This window comes from Cyrtonyx montezumae, unplaced genomic scaffold (assembly GCF_038088225.1).
Source record: "Cyrtonyx montezumae isolate F1298 unplaced genomic scaffold, pur_monq_1.0 scaffold_8, whole genome shotgun sequence".
Taxonomy (NCBI): domain Eukaryota; kingdom Metazoa; phylum Chordata; class Aves; order Galliformes; family Odontophoridae; genus Cyrtonyx; species Cyrtonyx montezumae.
In genome coordinates, this window is record NW_027072089.1 from 95,843,376 (window position 1) to 95,869,774 (window position 26,399).

Sequence of the window (26,399 nt, forward strand, 5' to 3'; positions counted from 1 at the left end):
CTCTCACTGACTTCCTTAGTTCCTTCACTGCCTGGTAAGGCAGGGAGTCCCACTGGGGGGGCTGATTTGCATGATACAACACAGGAAAGGCTTGCAACGTATCAGCATCACCCTGTAATATTGCTTCTTTTCTGCACTGCTCTAAAGCACCATAGTATGCTGTAGGAAAATTTTTCTTTCCCACTCCCTTCAAATTATCATCAGGGGGGGAAATGTTCGATTTGTCGTCCGTATCTACTGAACCAGGATCTGAAAGATCCTCTGGTTCTGGTTCGTTCTCATTTTTTACCAAGTTACAGGCAGGCTGCGGAGCAGCAGCAGTAAGCGACGCAACAGGGGCGGAAGGCGGCAGGGGAGCGGCAACCATCGGGGGCGGAGCGGAGGGCGGGAGCGGCGCGACGAGCGACGAGGGCGGAACATAGGGCGGGAGCGCGGCGAGCGTCGGAGGCGGAGCGGAGGGCGGAGCGGAGGGCGGAGCGGAGGGCGGAGCGGAGATGAACGACGGACGCGTGGGGGAGGGCGGGAGCGCGGGGGGAGATTGCGATTTCTCTTCTCCCCCGTCGCGGGGGGGCTCGGAGCCGCGGATCGGGTCCGGGCAGGGGCTGCTTCCCGAATCGGAAGGCAGAGGCGGGGGTGGGAAGGAGGGCGGCAGAGAATAGCCAGAAGAACTTCTTCCTTGTCGAATCTGTTTAAGCCCTTCCATTATTTGGTGCCAAGCAGGTAGAAGTTTGGCAGCCGTTCTGTCTTTAGTAACAGAAGCCTCCCACAGTTTTGTGCCAATTTTGTCCCAGAGTTCTGCATCAAGAGAGAACCCAGTTTTCGGAAACTCGGGGACATTTTTGCTTATCCATTTAAGAAAAGTAGCTAGTTCCGAATTAGATACAGGCTGATCCTGGAAGTTTAAAACTAACCGTAGTACTTCGAGATTTACTTGTTGCTTCTTCGTTAGTGAACTCCCCATGGTTCCCGACTGCTCACCTTCTGTCCTGCAGAACGGTGCGGGCGCGCGCGAAACAATCTCTCTGAAGTTCAGTCGGGCGACGCTGCCGGACCGGGCTCGCTCAGCCGCGGCTTGATTTGCCCCACGTTGGGCGCCATTTGCAGTGTCTCGGGCACGGACTCAGATGCGAACGATCCAAATCATTTATTACAGATTTTAACATCCCTTATATACTTTCACAAGTTCTCTCTTGTAACTTTCCCACCCGCCTTTACATATCAACAATGTAACTTCCCAAAACAGTCCTTAACCGTGCATACAGGCGATGATCCAATCAGGGCTGTGAATCTTCCGAAACCACGCACTCTTCCTCCAATTAGGGCCTGCCATCACGCAGCTTACTTGAACTTGTTTTCCTCTTCTTCTGGAAGTGTCCTTGGTTCTCAGCCTTCCTTTCTCATGCTGTTTATCCTGTTCCACAGCTGCAGCTCTAAATATACTTTTTGTATTCCCACATCCACCTTAGTCTTTGAAAGGATATCTCTCCTTTACAGCCACTAGTACTCGTTCCCAGAGGGTAGCAACTGCACTCAGACATCTACTAATCCCTCTGTCGATAGCTGGCTCTCGAGCAATGCTTCCCAGTTGGCGGGCTTCGTTGCCATCTAGGGACATGCTGCTGGCACCGTTGTCCCAACACCGCAGCAACCAGGTGACAATAGATTCACCCGAGCGCCGTACAAACTCCTTTCTTGAACCTTGTATTTCAGTCATCTTTAGGGCCCGACGAATAGTGGTAACAGTGACTCCATCATCATCGCTGTCTTCTCCATGTCTCTCACTTTTCTTCGTAGCCTTTCTAGGTGGTGGTGGTGGTGCTGAGGAGGGCCCCTCGCCTGGATCTTCCTCTTCTTTCCATTCTAGGCGCGAGGACACCCGTGTCCATTTCTGGCCTTCCACAGGGGCAGCCGACATTGATGCCGGTGCTTCCTGCGATTGGTCAGGTCTAACTTCAAGGTTTCCATTTTTGCTTTGGACCTCAGTTTGGAAACCATTTCTCTCCAGAATATCAATTATAGCTCAATAAGCACAAGCCAAACCCCAGACAATCCGTTCCTTCTCAGATCTTCCTGAGTCACATGACTCCTTACCTAAACACTCACTGAATTTCTCAGGATCCCACAGGTGCTCAAGATCAAAATTGCATAGTGTTATTAGAATTATATAAATTAGAAGCGGGGATCCCCCCGCTTCTAATTTCTTTCCTAATTTTTTCCACCTTCCCTGCCATTCAACACTCTCTGGTTTTGGGGAAAGCTTCCTCCAAAGGATGTAAATTACTGTTGCCAAGAGTGCATTCAGAAAAACAGATAACACAGTTGCCAGGGTGGCATTCTGAATATAGGTAAAGACCTGAAAAAAGTACCTGGAAACCAATCCAAATTCCGTATAATCTGTCACATTAGCCAGGGTGTTTAGACAGGAGGCATGTAACCCCATCAGCACACTAAAGTAGCTGTACGCAGATATGACTCCGGTGCTGAACATGAGGAGCTTAAAAAGACGCCAGCATGCTCTAAGGTACATGAAAACCCTTAGTCCACTTTGCACCAGATTTACAATGGAGTACAAATACTGCACTGCCCGCATTCTCCACCAACAATTGTCACGGTGTTATCCGTGACAGTGACCCAAGGGAAAGAAGGGATTGAGGAGAGAAAAAAGAAAAAAAAAACTGCGTCAGTGGCCGTGCGGCCGCCCGAGCAGAGCTGTGCGCTCCGGGGGGAGAGGGAAACAGCGCGAAGAGATGGGTCTACAAAAAAACAACGGCACGATCTGAGAAGGAACGGTAAGTTTACTAAATATAAGAAAATTGAACAATTGAGAGAGAGATAACATTTCCAAACCAAAAGCTGTGAGCTTATGTTAAGGAGGAATTGCAGGGGAAGCACACGTGCTGAACCTCCACGGCAGCCCAGAGGAACTCGCCCAGGCAGAGCGCCGCATGGCATCCGGTGCGGAGCTCCGCCCCTCTGCTGCTCCCACAGCATTAACTCCTTCACTGCTGCATGATGCTCTGATGTGGAATACCGGCATGAACACCACAAAACCACAACACAAGCTAAGCGTGTGGATGCAATGAGCAGGAAGGTCCAGGCCTAGAGCAAGAAAGCTAGGAGTCAGAAATGTGGGACCGTGTCTTGCCTTAGCACCTTGCACCAAATCCTCCTTAATTTGCAGTAGAACTTATTCCTAAAAACATTGTTTAGTAACTTGAAATAAGATTTAAAAACTTAAAATAATGTGAACGAAAAAAAGCACATTGTATTTTGGTTCAGTCACTAAACAACACATTTTGTAGTCTCAAGTTGTAAGAAAGTTGAGCTTTGAACTTCTCTAAGTAAAATCGTGAAAGAGAAATATTTTTGAAAGCTGTAGCAGCATCCTAACAGTATTAAAATGCATTACATTGCATGTCTGCATCCTGCTTGAATTCGTTTTCCAGAATCTCACATTTTTAGTTTCTATGCATTTAAATCCCTTCTCTAGTACTGACTTGATAAAAATTAACTAATTCAACTTGTGTAGTTTTTATAAAGTAGTAGAATGCTAGTACTTCAAATAATTTGGAAGGAGTATATATATAATATATTCAATACAGTGAGGATTCTAATGTTTAAGAGCATTAGAAGAGAAGGTTAAAAAATCATGAGACATGCATTATAACTGATAGAATGAGTTTTTCACATGTAGCTTTGAGAGCAAAGTGGGCTCAGTGTATCAGAAGGCAAGTCACCTGCAGAACTTTAAAGAAAAAAAAAAGTCAATGTCAGTACCTGAAATGCTTTCATTACATTGGGCTTGGCTACGATACTTTTAAAAAATTGTGTGTTTATCTTTCTTCTAAATAATCAAAACTGTATTTTTGTGGCTTTGAACTGAATGGTCTAATGCATAATCTGTGCTCGCGTCCTACCTTTATCGGTGTCTGTTGACTCATAAACTGCTGTACCTTTTTATTATGTTTTTAATAGTGTGGAAAAAGAGTAGAATTTTGCAACATTCTTTACCTTATCATTTGATTTGTCTTCATTTTTGTACTTTTTGCATTGAATGACAGCTTCTAGCCGGGATGATAGCAGAGCCTGCTTTTCTCTCTGAGTATACTATCTTTGCTTTGGATCCCACCAAGCAACCTAAGCCACAGAGTGACGGTGTGGTGAGTCCTCCCACCCCGCTTAGCAATGCCTGTAGGAGAGACAGGAGAGTCCTGTACTAGAAGGCAAACCTAGTGTTGCTTGTGGCTTGTTCTCACAGTGGCATCTTAACTACCTTGTTGCTAACCCTGCACTAAAATTCACTGAGTTAGTACCTGATAGCTCCTGGCTGCTGTGCTGTATGATTTGAATTTGTTGTAACACATAAATTAACACGTTATCTGTTACGTGGGTAACAATACTTTACTCAAGCTATAAGTAATTGTTGCACAAATTTGTACACTTGTTGCTTAGAATTCAGTAATGCTACTGAAAGTCTTCCTCTTCATTTTATGTAAGCTTGTGTTTCAAGATAAATAAACATGATAAACACTGAGATTGCATGTAATTTTTAGACACAAACATTTTGCTGCCTACAATGGAAGGCTAAATGTAATTTACTGTTGATGGCAGGAGGAAATCATTATCATAGACACAGAAATTCAACTGCTTCTAGTTGGTAACCTGAATGGTAGGTATTATTGTGAGGCTAAATGGTCTTTTTTTCTGGATTGTTAGATTTCATTTTAAATATATAGTTCTTTGCCTGGAAATGTTGTTTGCGTGATATGCAAATCATGCAAATGGAGAAGCTTGGTTGGAAGAAAACAAGACAACTGGAGAGAAAATAGCAGACAGAAGAAGGAAAGCAGGCTTCTAATTTCCAGATACAAAGCTGTATGATTCTGAGACTGGGATCTCTTCTTTCATGCGCTTCAGAGCCATGGAATTCCTGAGTGCATAGATTCAAAGCCACGTTAAATATGTAGAGTCACAGACCATCCTTGATTCACGATTCCTTACTTTCCTTTTGTGATTTAGCAAGTCTTTCTTGCTGCTCATGCAGAGGCTGAAAATGAAAAGACACTGAAGGCTATAACAGGGTGTACACTATCTTGTGCTGGGTTTGTGTCTCCAGCTAAAAAGGATGACACTGAAACTACTAGAAAAGGTGATTTGTGGAAAATCTTTGTATGTGCCAAAGGGTGTTTTTGCTTTTTATCTCAGAGTACAGCTGATTACTAGCTCAGGCATGGTGCTCTCCAGATTGAGCTTTTTGATGAAGGAGAAAGTTGACATCCAGACTACTGAAATCTGTAGCTTTGGAGTAATTATTCGATTTTGTGTGCGTTTCTTAATTTCTAGGTATCTTGACCACATTCAAAGACTAGTAATAGTTACTTTACATTCTGCAGGTAGAATTAATCATAAGCAGTTATGGTCTGTTTTTCAGTACACTGCAGAATATCCCCTGTACAGCCTCGTTTTGAAAATAATACATGTATGTGAGTGCTCTGAAGTTGCCTTTGGATTCTCTGTATAAACTTCAGTGACAGGAATCATCATCTTGTATATTTTTATACAAAACTGCATGCACTGCAAGTTATTATAATGCGGGAGTTAATGTGTTACCAATGAGTATTGAATAATCTTACCTGTAAAACTAATTTTATTCTCTAAACTTTTTGAAGAGTAGTGCTGTCAGTTGGGAAGAATTTGGGAGGGGGCAGTTGAAGAAGAGGAAACAGTGATGAAGAGTCTTTAAGGAAGAGGAGTGCTAATTATTACAAGAAAAACAAAGATAAACATTTGGGAAGCCTGGGTAAACTAAAGAAACAGGACAATGAAGGTTTCGTGAGCACACACAAACATAAATAAATTTTGCTAAAACAGATGTATTTCAACGGTGTGTGTATGGGTGATGTGCGATCCAAGAGAATGGGCATCAGGGTGAAGAGGCTTTTTTGCTCTGTATAGAGGAAGCTAGTGTAAGCTCTTTACTAATTGAGCTTTGTGGATTTCCTTACATGAAGAAACAGTGCATTCTTAAAAGTTGAGGCATTTTTTTTCAAGGAGAAAAAACTATTGGATGAGAATATATTCAAAAACCTTCTTCCTTCCATAATTTACTGAAAATTTTGCAATACTTGAGGAAGAGAGGAAGAACAGTAAAGTGTTTTTAAATACAGACACTTAAGCTTTAAACTTTTAGACATGAAAACATTTATACCTTTGGGAAATAAATAGTAAGATAAATTAGTTTGCATTTCAGGAACAGGGAAGTTGAAATATCCCTAGAATCCCCTAAGAGTCTCAGTTAAAATTCAGCTTTGGTTTATATAACTTAATGACAGAAAGCAAACTTTTTATAATTATTTTAATAATTGTAGGCATAGCTGTCTTCAGATACAGTTACAATTGTTGTGTTACATTCTGGAGGATAATGAAAGAAAGGTTTCTGTCGGTCTCCAGAAAACCTGTTGTTTCTCTGCAGGTTTAAGACTCAAAATGACTGCGCTGTTTGCTTCCACTTTCATCAAGACAACTCTTGAGGCTTATGAAATGCTCCTAAGCTCTTCAAAGTCTCTTGAATCTATACTTATATATAGCAACCTCTATTCATACTTAACCTTTCACTTTACGGGTACTTCAGAATGACCCTTTGTCCTAGAGCGCAGGCAGTTAGAACTGCAGCCGCTAGGTATGTGTGAAGGTCCAAGTTCTATATGGAAGATAATGATTGTGTCCTTGTGATTTATTCTGATAGCAAATACAATCCTAAATATAGGTTCCACTTCTGTTTACGTAGACTGAAAGCAAAGATACCAGCACAATGAAGATGAAAACTTTAAAAGAGGTGGCATTAGATCTAGTTTTGTGATGGCATTTTTAAAGGGCCCTAACAGTTGAAAAGAATACTTTTTTATATGTATTTGTAAATGCCTTATTAGATTTAATAAGTCTAATTGCTCTTGTTCTAAAATGACTTAAATGTTATTAAATTGTCCTTGTGAAGTAGATGTACAAACCCTGTGCAGCTTCCTTTAATTCTGTTGACGATAATCAGAATACATGATTTTTGAGAGATGTAGTTGGTGTGAATTCTTGCTAAACTATGTCTTTTCTCTCTTGTTCTGAAGTGCTAGACCTGGACTCACTACCAAAATAAAGTAGATGCTTAATTATTAACTATAAAGCAGAAAGTTAGATGTTTTTATTTGGATTACCCTTACTGTTAGCTTTCCAGTTAGGAAATGAGAGAACAGGTAATGCAGCCCAGAATAAAATGTGGGAATGCTTTAGTTTAAAAACCAGAAAGGGCTCTCAATCCGCTAATACCAAGCCCACCATGACAATGTGGTGCTGTTAAACAGAATGCAGATTTTGCTCAAGCCAGATGAATTGCAATTTCCAAATCCAAACAGACTTCCTACATGGCTTGTTATTGCTCATTTCACATAGTTTGATTCTGTATGGATGAATGATAATTTCTCGGGCTTCCTTAGCTGACTGCATTTCTATCTTCTGTTGTGTTTTAATACTTTATTGAGCTTGGTCCATATCAAACCACACTGAAGCCCTTTTTTTATTATTTTTTTTCTTATGCATTTCTTTTTTATGCTTATACTTTCATGCATATCTGCACAGATTAGAGGGTATGGGCATAATCATATAGCAGATATAAAGGTGATAATTGATAATTTTAGCTGGATACATACCTTTGATTTTACAGATTGCATATGAATTTCCAGTTACATCTTGATTAGAAAGTTACGTTGGTCTTAACCCTTATATTTTCTTAATGTTTTGTTCAACGTTTTTCAGTGCTTCTCTTGGAAAAAAGAAATATCCAAGAGAGTTTCTACTTTGTTCTTCTACATCAGTCTGACCTGGCTTAAGCACTGGAAAACTGTCAGAATTTCTACAAGTTAGGGAGCACCTGAGCACAGGGCAAAAGAACAACACAACAGACAAAGGACAGAAACATCTGAAATCTGTAATGAAAATAAAAGTATTGCTTTTTGTAGATTTTCCCTCTCCTTATTTTGGGAGTATAGAGAAATGTGTCCAGTCTTAACACAAGATGTGTTGTCTGCAAGTCTAATATTAATTCTGGTCTTTCTTGGAGTCTCATAGTGTTAACAGCATTTTTATGCAGGTAGCAGGTTTTTGTGGTTTTGGTTTTTTTCTTCTTTTCTTTGCCTTCTTAAGTAGAGGAGGATAATGTGATTTCAGTGTTCCTCACATCAGCTGTAAACACCAGTTCAGTATATAGTTTTTTTCCCCTGCTATGGTTTTGTCTTTTTCTGATGTTCCTTTGATGTGTGCATAAATGTTACATGAATAATCATCATGAATAATTTAGTTGGAAACGTTGGCGTTTGCAGATGTCTCATACTAATCTACACACGTAGCTGCTTTGTAGTTCTCTATATTGCAGCAGTCTGTTTTGAGTTTAACAAAATAGATTGTTTGCATGAACATACTGTAATATACATTTTAAAGAAAGTACTAGAAACAGAGACGTGAAAAAAGCACGGGTGTTATTTGTAGGAATGGAGAAATCTAATCATTAGTCTATTCCTTTTAACAGTTGTTTTTTCCTCCTGCAGAGTTTACCTAAGCAATCAGTTCCCAGATTCACTGAAAAGAATGGAAGTGAGCCAGCATACCCTCAGGTACTTATGGGGTTTTTGTTTTGTCTTTCACTGCCATGTTTCATTTGTATTTAGCCACATTACCCAGTGTGCATCTTCATGCTGGAGAAGGGATGTGAAGTAGTTTGGCATGTTACTAAGGTGATATTAAGATAGAGTTACTTCCTAGTTGAAGGAAAAGAATTGATAGGCTTAAAAAAAGTCATCACTAGTGATAAAGTTGGAGGTCATTCTTTGATACGTCTCAGAAATAGGTCTGGGTTGCTCGAGTGGGATTAGCAGCAGTTCCTAGTATGTGCATTCCAGCTTTTGTGTGGTCTGCATCATTTGGTAGTGCTGTGAAGTCACTGCTGCAGTACCAGCAGTGTATATTTCCATAGCATAGACTCTGCTGTTTTAAAACCACACAAGGACTTGTGTTGCGTAAATCAGTAATTGCATTTTGTGTAAAAATCATTAAGCCATTTAAAATGAAAAAAAGACTCTTCAAGATCACGTTAGAACTCTTGTACAAGGACTTTTACAATTGATTTATTTTCTCAGCCATAGGAAGAGGTGTTTGTATCTCTGATATAAATGCAAATAACTTCTGTTTAATACATCAGAAAATGAGTCATATTTAAATTGTATTTTAATTTGAGATAATAAGTAAACGTGGCTATTTGTTTTAGTTACATATTCACTTTTTAATGGGTTTGCACAGAAACACATGTTTACAGGAGAGTAAATCAGAGCTGCAACGTATTGAATTTAGTTGTTCTCTGAAGCTGCACACACCTGGTAGTTGCATGCCTGTTTTGCACAGAGGGGTGACTGTTAAGGGAATGGAAGCTTTTTGATGTCACCTCTAAGGTGCTCTGTTGGGTGGCAGTGGTTCTTAGGCCCTACTCAGGTCTCTGTTTCCATAGCCTTAGTGTTTTGTCTGCCTAAAACCAGTACAGAAGTAACTTCTTGCTTTGGGTTTTTGCAGCCAAGTGATACTCAGTCTTTCACCCAGCATCTTCAGCACCGAGTTCCCTCCATGGAGTCATTGGTTCGAAGCCCAGTGAAGGAGTCCCTGTTCCGCTCTTCTTCTAAAGAGTCCCTGGTACGAACATCCTCAAGGGATTCACTGAATCGGCTGGATGTGGATGCAGCTGCTCCCAACTTCGATCCACCTTCTGACATTGAAAGCGAGACTGAGGAGGTTTCAGGAAAGGCAGACAGCCTCAGCAAGGAGCAGCTGCTGCAGCGACTCCGCCGAATGGAGCGCAGCTTGGGCAACTACAGAGGAAAATATACTGAGGTAAGCAGAGGCACTGGATGGAGAGGAAGGAACAAAGTAAGCCTAGCACACCACAGTAGTGGGTCATCATTTTTTATCTGCAGTTTTTCTCTGCTTGGAACAAATAGATCCTCTTATAGCTAGCATGGACTTGTAATTATGATATTAAGTCTGGTTATGTTTGGCCTAGACAAGCTAAAAGTTTTTTGATGTCAGTACAGTGTAGGAATACTTTTCACAGAATGGCTGAGGTAGGAAAGGACCTCAGAGTCCATCTGGTCCAGCTTCTGCTCAAACAGGGCCACCCAGAGCACATTCAGGTGGCTTTTGGAGTTCTCCTAGAACAAGTCTCTGCAACCTCTCTGGGCAGCCTGGGCCAGTGGTCTGTCACTTGCACAGCACAGAAGTGCTTCCTAGTATTCAGAGTGGAACTTTCTAGTATTCCAGTTTGTTCCCATTGCTTGTCTGGGAACCAGTGGAAAGAGCTTGGCTCTGTCTTTGCCTTCCCTTCAGGTATTTATGGACACTGAGGAGAGCCTCCTCTACTTCAGGCTGAACAGTCTCAGCCTCTTCTTGTTGAAGAGGTGATTTGATCTCTTCATTATCTTGATGGTGGCCTTCTCTTGGACCCTTTCTACAATGTCCAGATCTCTCTTGTCCTGGGGGGCCCCAAACTGGACTACTCAGTACTTCAACTGTGGCCTCACCAATGTTGCGTAGTGTGGACAAATCACCTCTCTTGACCTGCTGGCATTGCATTGCCTGATGCAGCCAAGACTACCATTAGCCTTCTAGGCAGCAAGGGCACACTGCTGACTCACATTCAGTTCTGTGGCCACCAGGACCCCTAGGTCCTTCTCTGTGGAGCTGCTTCCAGCTGGACACTTAGGATTATTCCTCCCTAAGTGCAGGACTCTGCATGTCCCCTTGTGGATCTTCATGAGATTCCTGTCAGCCAGCCTCTCCAGCCTGTTAAAGTTTCTCCCTTTTCATCTGGTTGGTAAATACTTCCTTGCTGCTGGCATCAGAGATCAGTTGACTGTCATTTTGTGTGAGTTTTTTCCTTGGATATTTACCCAGGAGGGTAAATATTACAGGTCCAGGAGGTTCTGTGGTGAAAGTGTGTACCCAGGCTGGTGCTGGTGTTGAACATGGTGCTGAGCATGACTTGTGCTGACTTGATGGCAAACATGCTTTGCTTCTGTAACTTGTTCTGAAGTACGCCTACACCATGTACTTCACTCCATGCATTTATCAGAGACGGGCACTTTATTTTCAGTCATTAAGTTCTGTTCCCCACAACTTTTAGGTATAACACTATTGGTTTTTGTTTTTTTTTTCTTTTCAGTGGAAAGCAATGATATCAGTAATGTTGCTACTCTCTGAACTGTTTTGAAAACCAAAACCTTCCAGGTTGTTTTATTTATTCATTTATTTTTTAAGAATACGTTTTGTTGTATTTAAAACTAAATGTATGCATCCGTTTTTATTATTTTTTTTTTCAGTTATTTAAATATGTGCTACCCACAAGTACAGAAATTTGTGTGTAGATTTTTGGCTATCAGTGTCAAAATCCATGCAATCTAAGACGTACATAGCAATTATTGTGTTTAACACGTCTTAAAAAATTAGCTGTTTTATCAGTTCATTCATTGTTATCTCCCACTATATTTTCATTATCTTCCAGCTGGCATAATATTACATTTTTAAAGGTTTCAGTTAAAAAAAAAGTGTTGTTAAAATAAAAGTTCTCCATTCTGTAGCTTTTGCTTTGTGTTTTTAGAGCAGTCTGTCCAGAAAATCATAATTTTCTGTATCAAAAAGCACTTTTAGTGTGCGAGTTTCTCCAGTTGAAAGGCATGTTGGATTTTGGAAGAAAGGCATTTGAACATATAGAGAATGTGAAGATTTAAATTTTTTTCTTATTGAAAGTAGAACTCAAAGTTGTCATCTCAAAACAGTAAGGGGAACCATCCATAGTAGTTTTTGTTTCTTTTAAGCATGAAGTAAATATAACTAAATTTAAAAGTAGCTTTGAGTTCTGGAAATATCTAATTTATTTTAAATAATGTTTTTAAGATATTTCTTGACTTACAGATTTCAGGTTTTGATGTTTTGCATTTGTTTTCCTATACTTTTTCAGTAGTTGGAAAAGGGTGTATTCTGGTTCCAAGAGCTGTTATGCTCATTCTGCTTTGGACAGCTTACACAATTGTGATCAGATTTTTAATTAAACTAAATTGTGCAGTTACTCATGAAGTCCTTTTGTCAGCATACAATGAAAAATATTGTTCATTTCTAGTCTTTCTTAGTCTGCTTGGGTATGTGCAAAGCACATGGGATGAGAACATTCATCTAGCTTTTTCTAGAGTTGAAAGCGTACTTTGTAAGGTAAAATCATTTTTAAACTTAAATTCTCTGGGATGTGTACCCTTAAAAATGTACATCCCCATGGAGGCAGTTCTCTGGGCTGTAACTTTCTGATGTAATTTTTTGACCACATGTACTTAAGCTTGGGAGTTTTTAGGGTTATTTTCAATGAGGGGAATACTGTTCGTGAATGCTGAGTAACCTATTTGTTTTGATGTGTAGACTTTTTTTCTTGAGTATTTGAGTTATTTTATAAATGAAAAATGTGAATGTTGCACAAGACAATTGTTTTCATGTATTCCTGTCAGAAGAGCTTTCCAACTGAAGGAAGGAGTTTGAAAATGCTAATAGTGATACAACTAGGCAAATTATTTTGATATCTGTAAGTGTATGCATTACCATTGTTATTCATGATTTCTGTATTTCAGCTAGTGTCTGCTTATCAAGTTATCCAGCGAGAGAAGAGGAAGCTAGAGGTAAGCATTACTATTCTTCCTCTGCTATTTGAGTGATTTTCTGAATCTTGAAATAGTGTGAGTACACATTTAACTTTCTGTCCTTTCTTTATATTCATTTTTATGCATTTGTACACATTTACATATGCACGTGTATTTTATTTATAAAGAAAATAAACAGAAGACTCTCTTAGCTTGGTACCCTTAGAAATCTCAGCTAATACTGGTTTGTGCAGATAACAAGAGTTGTTGTACTTCTGTCTTTTTGATTGCATCAAGTGAATTCAAGTGGTAGATTGCCAACTCAGTTGGCAGTTCAATACAATACTTATGCATCAAGTTTGACTTGAAAGAAAAATAAATACAAACATGTCATGATTTTATGATTTTTGGTACTGGTATTCCACATCATAACATCATGTAGTGCATTTAGAGTTAAAAGAGTTAATGTTCCAGCTCCGTGGATCATCAATAGTTCCAGGTATGCCTGTCTCAGAAGAGAGAACTACATTCCCCAGAGGACTTTGCGATGCTTTGCGTTCTTACGTGTTTACGCTCAGGGGGAAAGATAAAAACTGTCTGTGGTCACGGGACACTCTCTTTCCTTTGGGATGGACTCAGCAGTGGGTGCTCGCTGCCGTCCGCCTTCAGCGTTAGCATAAGGCCTTCGGTTTATCGGACACTCTCTCTTGCTCATTTTATTTGATTTATTATCTTTAATTTCAATTCTATTGTATTATATTGTGTTATTTTGCTTTCCGTTATCTATTTAGTAAATTAGCTTTCCTCCTCAGATCGTTGCTGCTGTTTTGTTCCTAGGCCCATCTCCCTTTTCCCTTTCCCCCTTCCCCTTTTCTAGGGCGTGGGTCCATGGGTCCCCCGCACCAGTCGTCACGGAACCGGGCCGAACCTGCCCGTAAACCGTTGACAAAACACTTCCACCGAAGTACAATTCTCTGAATTTATTTATGCTTTGTACTTGTAGATAGATTTAATACATGTACTGTTTATTCGTTTTTAAGGGCATTCTGAGTCAAAGTCAGGATAAAGCACTTCGCAGAATTGGAGAACTGAGAGAGGTAAATTCCTTGATTGCTTGAATGTTTACCCTCCGCCATACATGCAGAGAATCTTTCTCTGTGCCTAGTTTTTTATTTTAAATTCAATTTGGAAAATGTTTCCTATTGCACAGCAGGGTTATCAATGCTTGCTTTTATTGCCTAACACAGGGCTGTTTCTCTTGCTTATTTCCTGTTTTGCAGCTTATTGTCACAGTTTGTAGTACCAACTGAATTGCTTTGCTGTTCGTTGTGAAATTGATAGAATTGCATGTGGTTATTGCCTGGCATTTCTTGCGGCTCTGCGACTTCTTGCTTTTTTAGCACTTATTTACCAGGATTGATACTTCGTTGAAGTTTGAAAGGCTTATATGCATTGGAATTAAAATGTTTTTGTTAGCAAAAGGGTTGCGTGGGTACTGAACTTTTAACATCCTTTGACAAAACTCTTTGATTAGAGAGAGATTTATGCGATGTATGTATTCCCATGTGTACAGGTATGCCTAATATGTTTAAAAAGGGATTCAAAATATAAATTTGTAGAAACTACTCTTCCTTAAAAATCTTACCAATTTAAAATTTCCTAAGATCTAAGATTTAAATCCTTTATTATTAATTTAAAATCTTCAAAAAACAATTATTTGGTCTTCTGAAAGCCTGAGTATTACAACATGAAGTCAGACATTCATAAAATCTGAAGTAATAGTAATTAAAACATACCAATAAAATGGAAATATTTAACTGTGGAAACTAAAATGCTACAAAATTCATCATTCATCGATGTAGCCACTTATCAGTTAAAGGCAGTTAAAAACCAAACCCATAAGAGCTGTCCTTCACCATATTCTTCCCATAAATGTGTTGGATGAGACAAGGCTCTTTTGAGGAGGCAATACAAGAACAAATTAAGTTTTCCTTGTTATGTGCTAATTGCTCAAATAATCCTTGTACATAAATACTTACTTTGTGTTAGGTTTTGCATTAGGTTTTTCCTATTAAAAATAATTCCTCATCAACAGTTGTCAGGCAAGGGCCAGGAAGGGCTTTTGAATTCAGAGGTCTATTGCAGTGTTGGTTTCAGAACATTTTGTTGGCTTCTTTGCTGTGCAAGGAATTTCCTCTACAGTTCTGAAGCACAGGGAAGAGTTGTGATCAGTAGCTGTTGAGAACGAGAGGCAGCGTACGGTTCAGAAGCGAATGTAGTTAGTTGAAAAGAGAGGGGAACAGCTTTGTAGCTGCCTTCCAACACTGTCCTTTTGGTGGTGGCCAAGCGTGGTCAGTGCTCACAGCTGCAGGTGTCATAGTTGGCATTTGCTGGTTGGGGAAGGGATAGATAGCAGGAGAGCATGAAAATGGGTTTGGGAGTTGGGTGAAAGCAAAGCAGGAGGCATTCAGTGCCTTGCAATTTGTCTCGTTTGCTTTTTCATCCCCTTTATGCTTTCTGTGATGCAACTAGGTGTGGCTAACAGATCCCATATCTACCGGTGGTCCTTGCTTTTACACAAGCAACACCCTTGCAGAATAATGATTATAGACCTGTTTAGTTTCTGGGGTAAATCTGGGTTAAATGTGCATGTGGATGAGGTAAATAGAAAGTTAAAAATACATGTATAAAAAACGATCTGCAGTGCATGAATAAAACATGCATGATTCTGGTTTTCTCAGTGAGAAGTTGAATGCAAATTATCATCCTAACAACTAATTATTTAGATAACTATTTTAAAATAGATCAACTTTAAAAGCAATCAGAAACCACCTTGAAGAAGTATTTTATAATGTCATGTAGATATTGCTTACATATTTAGGTTACATCTACATGTTTCTAAAGGTGTTCATCCAAATGAATTAAATTAAGTAGCCAGTAAAACCACTCAGAAGTTTTTTTTTTTTCATCCTTTGTCTCACTTGAGACACATTTAAGGTTTAAAAAAAGCAGTCTACTTTCTGTTGTTGCAAATGGCATGTGTCATACTACAGTTCTAGTGTACTGAATGAGCATAAGAGAAATATACATTTCTGCTTTTTATGTCGATTAAATCTGGTGCCTAAATGCAGATTCTGGTTTACCAAAGTGGATTCTTCAGTTCCCAGGAGAAATGTGTGTGTGGAAAACAGTTTTTAGGAACAAGCTTGAAGTGATCCTGAGACAAACTTGTTTTCTGGAAGAGACAATCCTTGATAATTTCTTATTGGATCTAATCTCTTAAAATTTAAATGCTGGTATTAGAATTGGGTTTTCCTGTTACGTTGTTTAGTAAAAGAAATAGATGCTACAAGGTATTTTTTGAAGTTACAGTTACAATGAGATTTTTATTATTTCATAATATATGGATAATCTTTTTAAATTCACATGTCAGTTTTCATTTGAAATGTGTTTATCTGTGATTCACAGGAGCTCCAGATGGATCAAGAAGCTAAGAAACATCTCCAGGAGGAATTTGACGCTTCCTTAGAAGAAAAGGATCAACTTATTAGTGTTCTGCAGACTCAGGTAGAGCACCATACCCAAGAGATGTTTTTAAAAATTAATTTTTCCTAATATTTTTTTATGAATCTCCTGTATTGAGTGTCCATGTTGTACTGTAAATGCTGTTGTGTTGTGAAGCTTGAGAATTTATGATTTTCTAGAAATTAAATAGATCTCTTTAGAATACCTTTGAAAAACCTCATTCGTGTTAAATACAGATGTTTGATCTCTTTAATGTCATTGTTACCAAGAATGTAACAGGTATTTGAGCTAGAAATGCTTTTGTAAAACGCATGGATTTTCCTTAGTTGATCTTTGTTGTTTCTCCACTCATAATTATACTATTTTTGCAGCTTGAAAGCATAATTGTGACTTTAAAAAATGTTAAAAATAACCAGACGAATGTTTCCTTTCTCTGCTTCCTGGAAACACTTTTCTTAATTTTCTCTTATTCTGCAACTGAAAATGTGGTCATCTTAGAATCCTTGCCTTTTAATGGAAATAACTTTTTGTTTAGGTATCGTTGCTGAAGCAGAGGTTACAGAATGGTCAGATAGACATTGAATTACCTGATCCCAATAACCAGTCTGAACCACAAGTTGAAAGTCAAACTAAAGAAGTGAATGCAGAAAATACTGTGGAACCAGGAAGCAGTGGTAGGTACTGGGGCTATTTTAAGAGGTCTTGATTTTGGGGGGAATACACTTGCTATTATTTACGATGGAGTAGAAGAACATAAGGCTCAACGTATTTTCTAGAAAGATGCTTTTTCTGGAAATAGAATGGCACCTAGAGGACACAGTAACCATTCAGTGTGCTGACTTTCTATAGGAATTCAAATCTGGTCCATCTAGCCTCTGTAAACAATGTTAACATTAGTATTGCTGTTCCCACTTCACATTTTCAGAAGATTCTGTCTCCCATAAGCAAGGAACTAACTCTAGGGTTTAGAAGAGGCAGTTGCCAGTCCTTTTTGTTTTGTTTTGTTTTTTTCCAGAAAAAGTAGAAGGAAAGATGAATTTTGATATCTGAGCTATTGACCAGTCTCTTTTAAGTCTTCCTTTCATCAGGAGATATCTGAGCTCTAGAAGCCTCAGTGTTGTTCAGACTTGGTGATTGATGGTGAGATAACATATTGCTGGTATACCGTGGAAGTATCCGTCTCAATTTCATAGAAGTTAGGATTCAGATGGAGAGATGAGCATGGATCTTGAAATGATCTTTGTTCAGGATCGGCCATGATTTTTCTGTTTAGATAACGTGTGGTGTTAGAGCAAAGATTTTCCTAACCAGCATCATGTCTTTTCTAACCTTGTGCTGCTTAGGAAGTACCATATGCATTTAGTCCACAGGAATCAGTTTGGGATGTTTGCTGTGCTCAGGTCTGCTTCAGGATTGTAGTGTGTAAGACCCTATGGTCATGAAAGGAATGACTAGGAATGTGTCTGATCCTGTTTTCAGAGCACCAGGACAGAGTATACGGATATATCTGTATTCTAGAGAAGAGAGTAGCTTTTCTTGCTATGAAAAGCCATTCATACAGAGAAGAGCATAGCTTAGAAAGATCCTGAATTTGGCCTTTTTTCTGCCTAATGCAATATTGCCAGCCTTGCTAGACTAGAATTAACGTCGAACCCAACACTGTGAAAACAGGAGTCTGGAATGCATTTAAAGTAGACAGTAGGAAGTTTTGCAAACTTTGCACAACTTTTAATTTTAAAGAAATGTGAGTTAACCACCATGTGAATTACGGAAGTAGGTCTGCATTTTGGAAAAAGTGTGCACGTGGTAATGTTGGCATATTGTCTGCAGAGGGTAATGAAGATTCTGTTAGAACACTGGAAACTCTTAATCAGAGGGTGAAGCGCCAAGAGAACTTGCTGCAGCGCTGCAGGGAGATGATTCGCTCACACAAGGAGCGCTGTGCCCAGCTCACCAATGAGAAAGAGGCACTGCAGGAGCAGCTGGAAGAGAGACTTCAGGAGCTGGAGAAAATGAAGGTAAAATGCTCTTGACTTGATGTCTAGCTGCAAGAGTACTGTAAGAATCCCAGTACTCGCAGAATTGATTCACAGGGCTCAAACATACAATGCTGCATTGCTAAGGTCACCTTGTAAGCCAAGATGCAGGTAGTGGAGCAGATGCCTTGGGTGTATTTCTTGCCCATATCACCGTTGCAGCTCTCTCATTCACAAGAGACCCTGTGCCTTCCAATACCTGCATTGTTATGGTAGCTATGAGGCAGCTGGGAATGTTTAGGAGTAATTTTAAAGCTGCCTGCTTTCATTTTTCTGAGCTTTGCTCTCTGCTTTATCTCCAAGGCGTAGTGCAGGGCTTCGTTGCTAGCCTGTTTAATGTTTTTAATGTAACAACTGTTTTGGTCATGTAACAGTCTAGAAATCATTCTTTCTAAAAGCCAAACCTCAAGTGCTTGCCAGAAGGAATTTTCATGTGGATGGCAGCATTTAAAGCTCTTGTGAATGGGCTGTGTTTTTTTTTTCACTTTAGGACCTTCACATGGCTGAGAAGACAAAACTGATTACACAGCTGCGTGATGCCAAAAATATGATTGAGCAGCTAGAACAAGACAAGGTAAATAAGAAGTTTTCTATAAACTGTAGTATGGGAAGAGGAGTGGTTGAACTTGAAATATCTGACTTAACAGTGTTTGAAGCAGTTCTTAGTCAGCTGGTTTGGCTTGCATCCAGTTTATAAGCAAATCATTTAAGCTGGCTGAGAATTTTATTATATAAATACTTGAAAATATTTGTCTCTTAGGTTATATGTAGTGCTGCAAGTGCATGTTATGCAGGACATAATTGGAAAAGGCATAATAATAAGCAAGTGGACTCCCGTGGTTACACACCTCAATGCAAGCTGTAAAAAACCTGATGAGATGCATTGTACAGGAATTAAACACGCAGTGAAGTAGCTGTCATTTCTTAGGAATGTGAGGAGTTTCTCCACTTTTGTTCTTTGTAAGAGGTTTGTAATCACAGTTTTTACTTGGAGTAACTTTTGGTGGTGGTGTAACAAGCAGCATAGCTAGCACTCATCTACTGTGCTTGCTCTTTAAGGAGAAGCAGTAGTGCTTTGAGTTTGCAGAATGTATATTTCAAAGAAGAATGTCTGTTCCAAAAAACAAGTTTTTTTGATGGTTCTTGTTTCCTGGAGGAGTACTTTTAGCCACTAGATAAATCTTGTCTCTTCAAAATAATTCCTATTCTGATGTTTTTATTGGTATTTTCTGTTTTCTGATCTAGAAAAATACCATGATTTCTGATTGTGTAGTAACGGATTAAAGTTTATTTCTAACAAGGAGGGTGTCCTGGCTTGAAATTGTTTTCGATATGCATTTTATTTGTTTGTTAGCTTTTATCACAAGGACCTTTTCCATAGGGCATGGTAATTGCAGAGACAAAGCGACAAATGCATGAAACGTTGGAAATGAAGGAGGAAGAGGTGGCCCAGCTACGTGCTCGTATCAAGCAGATAACTACACAAGGCGAGGAGTTAAAAGAGCAGAAAGAGAAGTCTGAGAGAGCTGGTAAGAAACGGAAGTTTATTACCTTTCATATTTGATCATAAGAAAGCTTCAGCATGTTCTTTTTGCAGTTTTTCATCAGGTGTTATTTGGAATGGTGTTAGAATATGCTTTTTTTTTGTTACGTTCTGCTGTGTCATCCCTGCTGACATCCTTGCTAACTTCATTTCCGCTCATAATTTATAACTTTTTTGTGTGATAGTCTACTCTTAGTACAGCCAGAGTGAGGAAGGAAGCTGCTGAAGCAGCTGTACCTTCTTGGTAGCAGAAAAGATTGACATAGAGTTGTATTGTTGTAATTCCTGGGGAGAAACTTTGGAAATATATATATTTTTTTTTTCAATTACCATGCTAACACCATCTGTATTTGACATAGAAAACATAGCAATTAATGCATAAGAAATTGGAAAGAATTAGAAACAGAAGGATGTGTTACAACCATAACAAATATTTTCTTTCAGTACTTGTAGCAGAAACGTTTTAATCAGTGACGATACTGTTGTTTCAGGCTTTTGTAACCTAGTATTTGTACAATTATTGCGCACCAAAGTATGCTGCTATTTGGAATTTGATAACAGTAGTTGCGTGTACTTTCAGTCAGTCCTCCCACTTTTTTGCACTGTATCTTACATTCTTAGGGAAACATTCAGATTGTTCCCATAGGCATTTAGAGAGAGTAGCTCACAGTCTTGACAGAAGCTATGATGTGATTAGTTGCATGAAGAGTAAAGCATGCCATATTGTATTTTTTTCTCTCTAAGTATTGAGAAATTCAAAGCTTACATCTACTGGCAGTTTATTTTAAATCTATGTAAGCTGAGGTCAGAACTTTCAATTTTAAAAGTGGGTTCGTGATACGGAGGAGCAGATTCCAAAACCGGGAAAGGAAATGTAACGACGCACAAAGCAACGAGTGAAAATAACAAGTATTTTGATGGTGCCCTCCTTCCCTGTCCTTTCATGAGCATTTATAGCTTTGAAATCCATCTTTCAGAAATCACTGCATCCTTGTCTGAAATTGGATTTTGCTCAATTCTGGGAGACTAGAAAGCTTAATTACATTTTGTAAAAACAAACAAACAAGAAACTATCAAGGATATATCAAGAGTATTTTAACATCCCAGAGATAGGAAGTTACTGCTGATGTTGTGTGAAGCACAGCAATTTTTGAAGCGGTAGAAACCTTTAATGAGGATCTGATATCCGTGCACTCCTGTTTGTACAGTAATTTCATCATGTTTTCACAGTTGGAATCTGAAAATGCATTAAATACTATCTGTCTTTGTGGAAAAAACGACAACTGCAGTGACAAGGAATTTAACTTAGGAATATTATGAAGAGATTTGTGTGTTCAGTGTTCGTTTTTATTTTTAGGTGCGTATGATAATGTTTATAATGCATAAGTGTCTGTTTTAAGCACTTAGGTTTTTTTGTTCTCTGTTAAGCATGCATATGCAGATGTTGGAACCTCTGATAAATTAGTGCAGTGAACTTCATTAGGTTTTCTATTCGTTCCAGAGAAGTTGTGACACACAGCTGAATTGGAGCTTAATGCAATCAAAATCACACTTCCGGCATTTGAAAAAAGACCATGAATATTGGGAAAGCTTGAAATTAGTTCTGTGTCACAGCCTTTGATTTTCACAAGTTCTGTGAAGTCGACAGCTTGAAGTATCTTGAGGTCTAACGTTGGGTTTTTTGACTGGTTTACACGAGGTGATTTTTGATTGTAGACTTGATAATTTTCCTTATTATGATACAGTGAAGATTTACTTCGTGCCATATTGTATTGTAGAAGTGTTACATTTCATCTACAGTATGCCAAAGTAAAGATAAGCAGTGATCCTTTTGTACTTGGCATTTATGTCAACCTACAGTACGACACTCGGACAAAAATTGATGTATTTTGTACTTCATATTTTACATTTTGCCAGTGTCACGTATTTGGGTTTTTTATTGTAATTAAATGACAGTGCTGAAAAGCACTAGTATTGGATTTAGTACAAGAGAGAGTAGTGACAGTGTAACGTGAATGCGATCTCATGTACTGAAAGATGCATGTCCTTATTTTGTGTGTGTTGTGTCAACTGTAACTGAGTGTCCCCAGTTAATGTTCAGTTTTTTTATAGTTAGAAGTTCACTGCATTGAAATCTCACAGAGCATCTTGTTTTTGTGCATCCACACATGCCAATGAGTGAATCACGGTGCCTTTCCCAAGCCTTGTATGAACAGGACTGGGGTAAGGGCTTTCTTTTCTTACATCAAACGTTGGGTACTTGGTCTGGGCTCTGAAAGCAAATTGTGTGCTTCTCAGGCGATGGCAGTTCATTAAGTGGAAGCAACTGCAGCTGTTATTGAATGCTTTTCAAATTGCGTACATGATCTGTATTTTCATTTAACAATAATATTGTTAAATTTACTAATTCTGTCACTAAACTGGAAATTCTTTGCATATGTCATCTTTGACTTCTCAGAATGCAGTTAACTGATGGCTTTACGTTCTGTGAAGTAAAATAAACAAGCAATCTTTAGAAAGTGAATTCCTATTTCTTCACTTTGCTGCTTTCTGCAGGCGACATTTCCTTTGCAAGGTTAATTAGTTTATGCTTTGCACCTTTCTGTGGAGAATAAAAAAGCCTCAACTCTGCATTGAGAATCCCACGTAGCTGAGCGAACCAACTAGAGGAAACAAATTCAACCTTTATTTCTCAAGTAGCTTTTTGATGAGGTGCCTGCGCTCATCCTTCGCTAAGAAAATGTAAACGTCTCTTGCTGTGTCTGTTCTGTGCTTTGTGCACAGTGTCCAGCAGTAGATGGCACTGCAGTTGAAGGTGATATGTGTTTGCAGTACTGGCAAGGGTAATCAAGAAGCCTTTGCAAAAGGAACTCACGTTACGCAGGGTAGCAGAGGGAAGGAAAGGAGTGTTGGAGCTGATACTTAGGATTATTGTATGTGAAGCAGTTAACTTTCTGGCACGTTTTATAAAAATCAGTTTTGCAACCTGGCACTACTTAGACTGTGCCCAGGCTCTGTTTAATTTTATATTCTGCACAGGAGAAAGGCTCCCTCTTGGTCTGCTTTGGTCACGTGAATGAGGCCTTGCAAGACTTGTCTGAAGCTTTGTTGGCGTGTTTGTTAGCATTTCTGTTTTTCCAGTGAGTCTTTATGAGACCAGTACCTTAGAAAGAAGGATCTTTCCTCAACATTAGCTGTGCTGATTGGGAGGAGCACTGGCAGTGACTTTACTTGCTCTTGGGATTCAGAATAGGTGTGCTTGGATAAAAACACAGGCTTCTTATTCCAAACTTTTATCCACAGTGGAATTAAAAGCTTCAGGAGATTAGAAAAGAATAGTAACAATAGTAATTTAGACTGTGTTCTCTCTCCCTGATGTTAGCTGTTCACTCATTTTAAATTTGCTTGTGTTATGCTACACTAGAATTAACTAGTTTAATCTAAAATGTCCTGTTTTGCTTAAGTGCTAAAAGTGCCTGAGAAGCATATAATTTAACTTTTACAGAACCGTGTGTGTTTGTGAAGTGTTGCTTCTTTGTGCTTCCATTCCCCCTTGACGTTTCATCCAGCAGCTCTGCCTAGTGTTTGCGGTAGCATCCTGCTTGCAGTTATGGCAGTGCAGCTGTCATCCTGCATGTTGCTCAGCTTCCACTCATCAGCAGTCAATCCTAGTGCAAATTTGAATCTTCTGTTTAGTGAGTTTGTGGGTGCTGGCAGATGCGTTAGATTTCCTTTTTTGGAAGGAAGAGATTTCTCAAATGAAAGAGATTTTGTTACTCGTAGCAAGAATCAGAAAGGGAAACAGGGAAATCTCTTGAAATCCGTTAGATGCAAGTTTTCTAAATCATACTTTGTAAAAGTTTGCAGGATTTTTTAGTCTGATGTGGCTGTTTCTGTCTGCTTTGGCTAGGTTTGAGGGAAGAGGAGAGCAGACACTACCAGTCTCCAGATGCAGCGGTGCAGCCTGCATTCATGGGCTGGGGCACAGCGGGAAGGAGTGGAGTCCTGCTGGCCCAGGGTGGCAAATGTCTCAGTGGGGATGATAAAGAACGTGCTTGGAAAAGGGGTGGCTCCCTTTCATAAAGAGCTATTGGCCTCGTGCATGCTGGCATTATACTTTATACTGTTTTGCTCTTGGACATAATCTCCTAGATTTTTGTAAGGAGTTCTTGACGTACCTTGTAAGGAGGTATCCAGGTAGAATTAGGAATAAAAACCTGGGTGTGATTACGTGGTTTGGATTGTCATGGTCAGTAACAGACCTACTACATCCTAAAACATAATTGTTGCTGTGAGGAGTCAGAGAAAAGCTTCCTTGCAAAACAGTTGGAAAAGGTCATAAATTGGATGAATGCAATTTTATGGACTGAAGTAACTTGGGAACAAACTTGTGGCATTGGTTCAAAAAGTGCCGTTTGTTCATAAAGACTGGTTTCAAAAGTTATCAGAAGATTTTGAGTAGAAATTGTTATTCACTTCTCAAGTTCATGCCTGAATATTATTAAATATGGTTACCTGTTTGTATTTGTTTCACAGAAGATGATTACAGTAACTGTTGTGAATGCCTACTAAGTAATGGTGTATCAAGGAGACTAGGGATGCGTCTCTTTTGGGTTCAGAATCAAGTGGAAGAAGGGCGAGCATACTAAATAAAGTCTTCAAAAGTGATTTTGTATGTGTTCCCAGACTAATATCCAAGTTTCTGTGCTCTATGAAATTACAAATGTGATACTGGTACTGTGATTGCAGATTTTACAGAGTTAATTTCTGCAAAGAATGTACCCCATCCTATGCTGCCTTGAGACTGGATTTGTCTTTGACGTGCAGCAGAGGCTTCTCCTGTTCGTGCCCTTTTCAGGAAACAGGACTTCCCTGATAGTGGTTACTTCCTAGTCCTGTGTAAATCTGCGGAGATTCTGTCGTCGGTTTTAGTGAGGATTTGCTTTCTTACTGTGTTTAAATGATCACCTCAGAAGTGAATGAAATAGGCTTGAATGTTTGTTATCATAAGAAGCAGCTGTCAGGTTATTGCTTCCGATGTGTAAATTAAGAGGTGTTTCAGCAGACTTGCATTACTTCCATTTGTGTTCTTCGAAACATGTTAGAAATACTCAAGTTCTTTTGAGAACAAATGCTAATATTTTTTCCTTTAGATTTTTTTTTCAAAGTTTGGAAACATAAGAGAATCTTCACGAAGCCACATTTTTCCAGTGTCCCTTCTCACTGCGTTCATAGCAGTTTATATTGAGTGTAGACAGAGAAAGGATGAAATTAGCAAAACCCATCTCTACGCAGTACTGGGGAGAAGATTGTAAAGGTTATGCTGTGGGAAAGAAAATTCTGTAGTGAATAAAGTACAATGGTATTGTACATCAGTATTCTGTCCAGGAAGAGTTTTTTTCATGGTTTACTAACAAGGGACAAAGTTATTTAAGTGTATGGTCAGAAAAGGAGCCCTAGTTTGACTTATGTGGTTGATACATAACGATTTGCAGGGAAGAAATAGAGGCTACTGAAACCCAACAGCATCCAAGACGTTTGCGGCCATTTATCTTTTTTTTTTCCTTTCTAGACAATAAACTCATGTGAGTTCTTGATGGATTCCTAAGCTCACTAACATAGTATTATTATTTTAACCTTTACAGCTTTTGAAGAGCTTGAGAAGGCTCTGAGTATCGCCCAAAGAACTGAAGAAGCCCGGAAAAAATTACAGGCAGAAATGGATTTAAAAATCAAAGCAGTAGAAAAGGCAAGTGAGGAAGAGAGAATAAATCTTCAGCAAGAATTGACCAGAGTGAAGAAAGAGGTGGCTGAGATTATGAAGGTAAAAGCTGAAACTCACCGTTATTTCTGGTTTTTAACCTAATCATTAAATGACAAATAAGCTATAGTTGTAAAGTGCATTTAATATATCAGAGCTTTATTGTAGAATTCCAGTTTTTAAAACATTGTAGAAAACTTAATCTCTGAAATTAAAGATTTACTCAGCATTTAAAGTGAAATAAAAAACTTTGTACTTTTTCACTATCTGTTTAAAATCAGTAAGTTTCTCATTGTAAAGTGAATTCTGGTTCCATGGTGTTTAATAAAAAGTATCAACTAGAAGTACACTTGTGACTTTGAAGAGAGATGATAAGGATATATTCCAGTATTTACTATGGATGAAGAAATTAATGTCAGTGAACTCACACAACAACGCTAGGATTCTGAGCTCTAATGCTGAGTACTTCCAGTAATTACGCTAACCTAGTAAAAGTTTTAAGAACTTGTTGCCAACTGTTTATCACTAAGTTAAGAATAGCTAAAATCGGCTTGATCAAAGCAAATTTCTTTCAGCTAGTATCAAACACGTGCTGCACATGTCTTGCAAAGCAGTAAATTTCAGTGCCTGTCTTGACATTTGTTCTGTTACTAATTTTCACTGATGCTTTGAGAGAATGATTTATTTAGATAATGTTATTCATGAGTAAAGCACATATGTAAGGTCTGGATAGCTGTTTAGTAGGTCAGGTGATGATACTCTTCTGGCTCATGAAATAGTGGGAATAGAGGGAAACTCACAGGCAGCAGCTTCTGTTCCAATTTGTT

General features: G+C 39.0%; 1 protein-coding gene across 2 annotated transcripts in view; it reads left to right on the forward strand.

Annotated features, from left to right (window-relative positions):
* LOC136058914 (golgin subfamily A member 4-like) overlaps positions 1 to 26,399 on the forward strand; it is a 68,122-nt gene that overhangs the window by 21,210 nt on the left and 20,513 nt on the right. The window contains exons 3-13 of one of the 2 annotated variants that reach the window (XM_065752700.1): positions 4,062 to 4,160; positions 8,592 to 8,657; positions 9,607 to 9,921; positions 12,699 to 12,746; positions 13,748 to 13,804; positions 16,176 to 16,274; positions 16,768 to 16,906; positions 18,063 to 18,250; positions 18,759 to 18,842; positions 19,650 to 19,797; positions 25,457 to 25,635. In XM_065752700.1, the coding sequence (XP_065608772.1) occupies positions 4,062 to 4,160; positions 8,592 to 8,657; positions 9,607 to 9,921; positions 12,699 to 12,746; positions 13,748 to 13,804; positions 16,176 to 16,274; positions 16,768 to 16,906; positions 18,063 to 18,250; positions 18,759 to 18,842; positions 19,650 to 19,797; positions 25,457 to 25,635 (1,422 nt within the window). Of the gene's footprint in view, positions 1 to 4,061; positions 4,161 to 8,591; positions 8,658 to 9,606; positions 9,922 to 12,698; positions 12,747 to 13,747; positions 13,805 to 16,175; positions 16,275 to 16,767; positions 16,907 to 18,062; positions 18,251 to 18,758; positions 18,843 to 19,649; positions 19,798 to 25,456; positions 25,636 to 26,399 lie in introns of those variants that run through there. The other variant, XM_065752699.1, reaches the window with a different exon arrangement.